The sequence below is a fragment of the Betta splendens genome, chromosome 21, assembly GCF_900634795.4.
Source record: "Betta splendens chromosome 21, fBetSpl5.4, whole genome shotgun sequence".
Classification (NCBI taxonomy): Eukaryota; Metazoa; Chordata; class Actinopteri; order Anabantiformes; family Osphronemidae; genus Betta; species Betta splendens.
Window position 1 is genome coordinate 13,789,140 of NC_040899.1, and position 10,051 is coordinate 13,799,190.

Sequence of the window (10,051 nt, forward strand, 5' to 3'; positions counted from 1 at the left end):
GCGTCCTCTTCATGGTTTTGCCATTTAGTCACTCGTGTCATTTGCAAATTAGGGGCATATTAATGTTGCAGCCAGGCCCGAATTATGTGGGACGAGTTGCGGCGATACTTTTGGAATATTCTACATCCTTCTTGTAGGTCGCTCGTCTGTTTGGTGCCTCTTTCCAGCGTGTAAAAAATACGTCTGCGCCCGAATAAACCCAGAGGCGCAAACATAAAAAACCTCGGTACGTTTTGCACAAACAAAAAAGGCGCTCATGTGTTCGTGACAGCGCTCGTTGTCCGCGCGGCTTTGATAGATGGAACAATCCCATTCAGAGCCACCGTGTTTGCGCAGCCTGCTGCGCCATAGACGCGCCCTCCGGCGACCGCTAAACGCTGAGTGTCCTCGTTAATACTACGCACGTGGGGGGGAAATGTATAATTGAACACGTGTTCTGGCCGCCGTTTGTCGTCTGGAGATCAACTGATCCCTTTTGTGGATCAGCGAACTGAAGTGTCCTGAAGAGTCTCCTTTCAGCCTTTAGAATTGGAGCGACCCGTCGGAAAGATGAAGCCTCTGAAAGTATTTAACCCAGGAGACGCGAAGCTGTCACGCAGAGGACCGCGTAATACCGGAGGTGCTGAGGTCTGGCTCACGTGCGGTTCACATATAAAATATGGATGAAATGCTCTTCGACTGTTTCGAGCAGGATGCCTTCACGGACTTTGCATTTTGGGGGCAGATGGACCCCAACCTTCAGTTCCAGACCCAGCTGGACACCTTCCTGCTGGACTCGGGGCAGCTCTCGCCCTGGTCCCCCTTCGGCTGCCCGTCCGTGTTCCCCGACTCACAGGCGACTCTCACCGACCTCGACGTGCCCTCGCCGGCGGCGAGCGCGTGCGCGGGGGCGGAGGGCTTCTCCGCGGACGAGCCGCTGGAGGCGACCAAGCGCAGGGCGCGGCGGCTGGTCTCCCATCAGCCCTACAAGGTGCAGCGGCACGCCGCCAACATCCGGGAGAGGAAGAGGATGCTGAGCATCAACTCGGCCTTCGAGGAGCTGCGCTGCCACGTGCCGACGTTCCCCTACGAGAAGCGGCTGTCGAAGATCGACACCCTGAGGCTGGCGATCGCCTACATCGCGCTCCTGAGGGAGATCCTCGTGTCGGGCTGCGACCCCAAAGCCTACGTGGACGAGTGCATGAAGAGCGGCTACAAGAACCACACGGAGGCTGTGTGGAACACAAGTGGTGAGACGATCACTCTCAGTTGTAGATCAGCTGTAACACATTATTGATATTGTGTCATTTACAGTCCATGTACTTTATAATAAACAGGGCATAAATAACATTTATTAATTTCTCATGGTGTTTGTGAAATGATCTCCTCCCAATCAGCCTCTTGTAGCAACAAGATATTTTTATTAGTCAATTAAAATCCAATCAGTTTAGAGTTGAAGCATTTATTGTATTGTATATTTCATGGCTGAAAGCCCTTATCCACAGGCGTGCGCTCCTGGCCTTATCTTACCTAAACTCAAGTGTGTGTTCTTACTCCCTCCCTCCCACACACTTGGCTAATTCCGTGGGAATCTGCTGTGAAGCCTCTCCACGGAGCTTTAGAGGGAGAAGTGTGCCCTCGCTCTATAGGCCCAGACCCGGGGCTTGTTAAACAGTCATTAAAATGTACCCAAACTTATGTGTTTGTCTTTCTTTTGTGTTTGTCCCCCCCCCCCCCCCCCCCCCCCCCCCCCCCACCCCCACCCCTTCGCAGATCTCACGGCCCGCCTGTCGTGGATAAAGTGGGATTAACGGGTCCACAGCGAGGTGCACGTCAAAGACAGCATCTGCAGACTTCCCACTGGGTTCCACTGGGTCTCAGTCTTTCTCAACCCAGCCCACTCCTCCAGCCTGCGTCGTGGCTTTTAATATTCTAATTTGTTGTTGACAGGTAATAGAGCGTTATTGTTTCTGGGGCTGTGGAGGGAAGGGGAGCTGGCATTGTTGGCCCAACTAGATGGCACTTGTCCCATAGGGAGCGGGAGCACGCCGGCACGGGCCTGAATGGCTGCAACGAGGGCTCACACTTCTGCGGGGAGCACTGAAGGGTTCCGTGGAGTCTCGCTCATTAGGCCGCGAGTCGATGTGTTAAAAAGGACCTTGATCATGTAAATGAGACGCGTGAGCCACACGGGCGCGGTGGGATTTAGCACGTCAGGTGCTGTTCCCAGACAAACCGAGGCCTGTTTGTGTCGCGTGCAACCTGTTTCGTCATTTATTTATTTACTTATTTATTCATTCATTCATTCATTCATTCATTCATTCATTCATTCATTCATTCATTCATTGTTATGTATATTTGTACTATTTCTTTGGAATTGTTCTGTAACTCAAAAATGCCTGTTGCGGTGTGTTTTATATTTAAAATGTACTAATGCTACTTTACACTAACGCTGTTACTGTTTTTTTAAAAGATCACGTGGGCATTGCTCTCCACAAGAAAAAGTCACAAGTAAATGCTTTGCTTTAATTGACCCTGCATTAAATGAATGTTAGGATTCAGTCTGACACCATATAAGATATCACTTAAAGCTTTAGTTCTATAGTTGTCTGGATTGATGGAGTGATCTTTTCATAGTAGGGGACTGGTTTTATCCCAGTTCTTACAATGCAAACATACATGAATTTTCTCAACACTATATAGTTGAGCATTATTTTGGTATTAAAAGGAAAGCTGCCTGAAACTACTGTATAAAACTGCATGCACAGCAAACACAGTTGATGCTCATCACTGTTGCACTAACAGTCTATGCGTCACAGTATGTCAGGAGGGTGTTGATGAGCGTCGCGGCTCCTCAGTCTGAGCACAGACGCAGCTTCAGATCCAGGTGTGAGAGTCAGACGAGTAAAGCAGATGTAGGGAATCAGCAACACAGCCCTTCTATAGCATGTTTCACTTGGAAGCTTTAACAAACAGCACACATATAAGAGATTCATTTAAGAAGTGAGTTAAAAAATAAATTAGTGGGATTTAACCTGTTTTATCTTAAATTTGACCATGTTCCTATTTAAGGACGGATTCAACATCAAACGTGGTTTGTTACTCTGAAACCAGGGTTACTGAATGAACTAATGAAGCCCAGTGTTTGGGAGGAGAAGATCTGCTTTGGATACAACTGTCACACACAGATGTTACCTTTGATTCTGACTCATGTGGACCGGCCTGAGGTACAACTGTACTCGCCACAGATGTCACAAATAACAAAGACACAAACACTGGAGCGGAGTGTGAAGTCCATGAGCTGCAGCTGAAACATGCGACACCATCGACGGTTCAGCTCAACATTAAAATTCATCCAGATGCCTTTCGGGTGAGATAAGCTACAGCAAAGGGGAAAATGTTTGTGTCCGGGGTGAGTAAGAATCCTCCAGCCTGCGCTTGTGGCCAGGCTTCCTTCAGAGCGCCGTTCCAGTTTATTGATTTAACATCCGGCAGACTTACGCAGACAAACACTGTGAGGCTCAGGCGGCAGGTGTGTTTATCACGTCGGTGTAACTCTGGGGTCTGGGCCTTGCACTTGTAAATACAATCAGGGCATCACATCCTGTTGAAACAATGTCGGGTCTGGACAGAATGAACGCGAGTCGGGACTGTACGACTCCCACGTATCGGTGGCGTCCCGCTTTGTTTTTGTTTACCACGCAGACTCTGCTCACATGTTAGGGAAGGTGGGCTAAAATGAGCCAAGGTGAACATCTGAATGGACTGAGTCACACTGTGTGTTCATTCACACTCCTCATCACCTGCTTTTCTCATTACAGCTCAGTGAGTTTGTCAGAAAAATGCAGCCTCATCTTTACAGCGCGTCCCAGGGAGCGGCACACGATGTTCATAAGCTCCCTATTAGGGAGAAACAAACATCTGGATGAAGAAGAGGACAACTCTTGTGGTGACACAGGTGACGCTGAGCCACAGCGGGCTGTAAATGGCGTCCGCGTGTTGACATCCACTGAGCTTCAACCTCATCAGGAGGACAAACACCGCTGCTGTTTGCCCCCATCACCCCCCCCCACACACACACACACACTGTGTGAGCCCGGCCTGAGCCGCTGCAGCCCAGTGGGCTCAGGACACCTGGCTCACACAAAGCGCTGTGAACCCGGGCCGGCCGTCAAACCAACCTTGGCACCAGGGTCACAAGTGCAGCACTAATTGCACTGCGCTATTTGTGCAGCAGGCCGCTCCATCGGCAGGCGAGCGCCGCTCGGCCCCTCTGTCATTTGTTCAGCAAATTGACTCTGACCCCTTCTCTGCAGCTCCGGCCTGGTGAGAGTTCAGATCCTGGAAGTCGTGCATTCGTAATGAATATAATTGGGTTACAGCCGACATAATTGCTCTCGTGACACTGTTTTTCGTAACTGTCAAGTCAATGAAGTGCATTTGAGCTGAGTTCGGTTTGGTGGCTCAAGATATGCAGATATGCACCATGAAGGCGAAACATGCAGCTCAGGTGGAAGCTGTTAATCGTAGGTGCTGCAGTTGGAGCTAAAGGCGGGTCCATGAGATCGTTGTTGGAGGAATAGGACTTTTGAAGTAGCTGAAAGGGACACAGAGCTGTATATGAGCGCTGCAGTTCAAAGCTCGGCTTGGCGGCTGGAGGATCAGAACTCCGCAGGGCAGCGGGCCAGAGTCAGGTATCCGGCGTGCATGTTTTGGGGCGGGGGAGGCGGTGAGGGGGAGTGCCTTCCCCCGCCTCCCCAGCTCCCTCCACATATCAAAGCAAACGTTGACAGCGGGGGTCTCTGGCATCCCAGGCCCCCTTCCACACGGGAGACAAAGCATCGAGCGGCGAGTCTGCATCGTATTAAACAAAGCCTAAATGCTTCAAGGTGTTACACACTCCCCAATGAAACCTTTATGAAAGGGCCCCTAATGCGATTTCAGAAACACCTTGTCATCAGCCTCGGGCGAGTAGAGCGCAGCAGTGTGGACGTATGAGTGAATGAGCTCTTGGTGTGAGACTGTGCCCGTGATTTTTATAACTGGATGTGAAGCTCTGGCTCATTTTGCCTGTTGTTTCATTCACTAAAGAGGCCTGAGCTGAACAGGGTCTGATGAGAAACACTGCCTGCGACTGGCATTGGGAAAGCTGGTAATTTACTGTGGCCGTGCCCTGACGGACACAGGAGATGAACTTGAACCTTCATGTTTAGCACAAAGAGGAACCAGACTTAATGACTTCTGACTGATGCGGTCTGTTTCGATGATGCTTTTGTTTCATGCCTCAGATTCATTCAACTTTGAATTTGACTCTGCATCAACTCTGACGTGGAAATCGTACGAACTGACTTGTGAGTCACATTTTTCACAATTTACTGGAACAGATCTGCGCAATAACCAGACTGATGTGTTTTTGTTTTTTCTCAGGGACTCATCCAATCAGCTTCTTAGAGCGGATTCGGTTAGAAACAACAAACAAATAAAAGTCTGCTGGCAGAACGTCTACATACCGGACCGTTCTGTTCCATTAGCAACTGTCAAACCTTCCGTCAGTGTGTAAACAAACTCCAATTAATGTGAAACTACCATGTACGATCCCAGGACTCGTGCCTGTGATGCGTTGTAAAATCAATAGCTCTCATCATGACAAACAGCGTCCTGCGCTTGTGGGAACACGGGTCACAGTTATCAGCTCAGCAAATGGGGTTCTGGCCATCATCAGGCTGCTTGATGCAGCACAGGAGAACCAACACTGGACCAGCAGTGAAGCCAACAGTGAACCAGGAGTGAAACTAGCAGTGGACCAGCAGCAGAACCAACACTGGACCAGCAGTGAAACCAAAGGTGGACCAACAGCAGAACCAACACTGGACCAGGAGCGGAACCAAAACTGGACCAGGAGCAAAACCAGCACTGGACCAGCAGTGGAACCAACACTCGACCAGCAGTGGAACCAACACTCGACCAGCAGTAAAACCAGCAGTGGACCAGCAGTGAAACCAAAGGTGGACCAGCAGCGGCACAAACACTGGTCCAACAGTGAAACTAGAAGTTGACCAGCAGTGGAACAAACACTAAACCAGCTGCGGAATTAAGTCTGGACCAGCAGTGAAACAAACACTGGATCAATAGTGGAACCAACACTGGACCAGCAATGGACCAACAGCAGAACTAACACTGGACCAGCAGTGAAACCAACACTGGACCAGCAGCGGGAACCAGAAGTGGACCAGCAGTGGAACCAACACTGGACCAGGAGCGGAACCAGCACTTGACCAGCAGTGGAACCAACACTCGACCAGCAGTAAAACCAGCAGCGGGACCAACAATGGACCCACAGTGGAACCAGCAGTGGAACCAACACTCGACCAGCAGTAAAACCAGCAGCGGGACCAACAATGGACCCGCAGTGGAACCAGCAGTGGACCAACACTCGACCAGCAGTAAAGTGGACCAACAGCAGAACCAACACTGGACCAGCAGCAGAACCACCATTGGACCAGCAGTGAAACCATAATTGGACCAGCAGCTGAACCAACACTGGACCAGCAGCTGAACCAACACTGGACCAGCAGCGGGATCAACACTGGACCAGCAGTGGAACCAGCAGTGGACCAACACTGGACCAGCAGTAAAACCAGAAGTGGACAGGCAGCGGGACCAACATTGGACCAGCAGTGAAACCAGAAGTGGACCAGCAGTGGAACCAACACTGGACCAACAGTGGAACCAACACTGGACCATCAGTGAAGCCAACATTGGACCAGCAGTGAAACCAGAAGTGGACCAGCAGCGGGACCAACACTGCACCAGCAGTGGAACCAGCAGTGGACCAACACTGGACCAGCAGTAGGGCTGCAAGTAGCTTTAAAAGCTAATGAACGCTAAATTCTGTGCAATGAGAAGCAGCTGCTCTCTTCCTCTGCTGAACATCTTTACGTTCATCTTGAACCACTTTCACGCACACGTTCAGACGCACACGCAGAGACTCAGCTGCAGACACACCAATGCACAGTATCCAGGCGTTAGCGCATACGGTGCTATTGTTGTGAGTCTATAAATACAGCACATCGGTGCAGAGACGACACGTGCGGGCCGCGGCTTCAGATCCTCCTGCCAAGATCATTTGGGGTGAGCCTCTCAAGTGTTTGAGGTTAAAGGTTCTATAAGTGACCCTGGCAGACACATGGACAGTAAAATTCCACTCATCACAGGCTCTAACAAATCATCTCTTCCATAACTTCTCTCACACATCCATAACCCGCTCTGTCAGATCAAAGCCTGTTCTGAACCAACACGCGTCCATACGCTCGGGCCCATTCTGTCGTCCTCTCTGGGAAACTGCTCTTCGTCTCTCGCCACCTCTCTGCGCCCCTCCCTTGTCTCCAGGCCCGGTCATCCCCGTTGATGAGGCTGCGGCGAAGGCACGGGGCCCGCGCGCGAGGCGAGGATTTGTTTTCGCTGATGCGACAGCAGAGAGGATGCGGTCTGACGAGGGCCGTGCCCTCGGAGCCATGTGGAGATGGTTTTGAAGGTGTCAGACAAGACAGGGGTACGTCACCCGGCTCTGCTGAGTTATGAGCCCAGCTCATCTTTGATCTTTGAGGCAGGTCACCCCCTCCCCTCCCCCTCCCTCCGGCTCCCTCTGCCTCTGTCTCACTTCATTTTGCCTTCTTCTCCTCTGTCATCTCTCTCAGGAGGCTCCTGCGAGAGCCACGGGGCCCTAGAATTCCTCTTAACTCTGACGAGCGGCGGGTGAGAGGCGCATGAATCACTGACCAGCATCCAGACGGGGGTTGAGGGGATCTTATGGATATTACTGGCATATTTCCACATCAAACGCCTTTGCCCAGTTGCACTAGATGATCAGGGCGCCAGAACGTTTTAATGCCTCATTAAGAATTTCCTACATGGAAAAAGTCCATTTTTTAAAGATCTATTTATTCTGTGATGAATAAATATTTTACAACATTCAGATTATTTACACATTTGCAGTGAGATCCCATTTGAGGAATGTGTTTGACACTGGCCTTGCCTTTTTGAATATGAGCTCTCTTATCATTGCCCACAGCTTATACAGTATATGGAAAAGTTGTGGGGCCCCGTCCTCTCTCACTTTCCTCTCTTTTTTCTCTGAAGTCTGTATATGTGGAACCTACCTCAACAACGCTGTGCAGGATCAGCCTCTCACTCGGCACGTCTCCCCCGGGGCCTGGAGGCCTCCTGCAGCTGAGCCAGAGAGCAGGAGGTCAAAGGGCGTAATCAGGGAAAGTGTGTGTGATTGTGGGTGTTCGTGTCTGCGTCTTTGTCCGTGTGTGTGTGTGTGTGTGTGTGTGTGTGTGTGTGTGTGTGTGTGTGTGTGTGTGTGTGTGTCCTTTTTTTTTTTTTTTTTTTTGCAATGCGCCTGCACATATTTGAGCATTACCTCCATAATGGCACGTGTGAAACATTACGTTCCCCCATGAAGAGGCTGAATTAACTACACCAGCGCTCTGTAACCACACTTGGACCCGCGCTGAGACGTTCCAGGGGCCGAACGAAGAGCTCTGGCAGTGGGTGAAAGCAGTGTGACAGTCGCTATTACCACTGGGAGCCAGAACACAAAGCAGAGGACTGGTTTCCTATGGGCCCTGGGAGCTTTCAGGGAAAAACCAGGAGCAGCTCAGTTCCGTCCCATTAACGCGGCCCAGTGTCCCCTGATGTGTAAACGCACATAACATGCAGTTCTTTAACTCTGCAGTGTAAATTAGAGAAATTGTTTCTTAATAAGACACAATTATGCAGTGAAGTTTGATTAATGCCAGTGTCACATTAAAAATTTAACCCCGTTTTCCTGACTTATTTCAGAAAGAGCAACCAGTATTATGTTTTTGAGGATATGTGCTCGAACTTTACTCTCTGTGATAGAACTATGTGCCTTAAGTAGGTTCATGTCTCTGTTTTAAATAAAACAAAAACGTTTCTAATTTGGCAAAAAGCTGCAGGCAGAAGATGATATCTGACCGCATTCGGGCCGTTTCTCCAGTTATTGGTTGTTTTTTTTTTTTTAAGAAAAAAAATAAAACGTTGAGTTAAATCGTCTTTTTGCTGCTTCACCGTGCACGGCTTCCTTAAACACCGGGCTTCCACACGACAACAGACCGCAGCGACTCGGAAATCTGTAGAGGTCAGTCAGCTGATGCGGACAAACTCTGCGTTTTGGCTGCGGATGAAGTCGCTCGTATAATGTGAGCCACCTGTGCGCAGCTCAGCGCAGGGAAAACATGACATGACGGATGAAGAGGTGGGCCGCTGACAAAACGCACGGAGGAGCCCGTCCACTGGAGGTACTGGAGAAACTGGAGAGCTCCTCGGTTGGTTTAAGCCTCCTTCCTGTTTGACTTCCACATTATGGGAACTGTGAGCGCTTACAGAGCTGATTCGATTAAACATCAAGCGGATAGATTCCCCCCGCTCCGATGAATTAGTGCGTACATCGCTGCTCTGCAGTGAAAACACAGTCGCACTGTACGCGGATGGTTTATCTGGAGAGAGGCCTTAAACTGTGACTGCGCCTTGGCACGAAGCACTAACGCGTGGGGTTTGAACACCAATGCGAGAGGTGTGTTCAACACAATTTCACTTGATTTTAGAACTCTAGAGTTTAAACATTTACCGTTTTTAAAGAAAATAATTCAGTAGTTGTTAAATTGTAGAAACACGACAATTAAACTTTTATTCGTGTTTTTTTTTTCATTTAATTAAACAAAAAAATAATAGTCACAATTAGTGGGTAAACATGAACGTTGTTAATTCAACAACAATTTTAATACATGCTATTATTTTTTAGACATAAAAAATATAATTAAGCGATTGACTGGATAGTGCGTTTTTGGTACTTTTAAATGGAATAAGGAAACAAAAGATCATATTCCGTTGCTTGTGACTGTAAATGAGAGCCTTGTTTGAGTCATACTCCAGACACATGAAACCGTGACTGGCTGCTCCTGCCTATTAGCGGACCGGGGCGCGCGCTGGCTCCCCCTCCGCCCTCAAAGCCCTCCCCCTTCACTCCTAAAACTATTTAGCATCT

At 49.4% G+C, this 10,051-nt stretch overlaps 1 protein-coding gene across 1 annotated transcript; it reads left to right on the top strand.

Moving 5' to 3' along the window:
- Positions 1-225: 225 nt before the first annotated feature.
- On the top strand, positions 226-2,593 carry LOC114847242 (pancreas transcription factor 1 subunit alpha). Its single transcript, XM_029136763.3, has 2 exons — positions 226-1,229; positions 1,753-2,593. The coding sequence occupies exons 1-2, from the start codon at positions 659-661 to the stop codon at positions 1,788-1,790; spliced, it is 609 nt and encodes a 202-aa protein (XP_028992596.1). The 5' UTR covers positions 226-658; the 3' UTR covers positions 1,791-2,593.
- Positions 2,594-10,051: the final 7,458 nt, after the last annotated feature.

Bases quoted from the DNA above. Each gene is read 5' to 3' on its own strand.
- LOC114847242 (XM_029136763.3), top strand. From the start codon at position 659: ATGGATGAAATGCTCTTCGACTGTTTCGAGCAGGATGCCTTCACGGAC. The intron at 1,230-1,752 runs GTGAGACGATCA...ACCCCTTCGCAG, and splicing joins GGCTGTGTGGAACACAAGTG to ATCTCACGGCCCGCCTGTCG.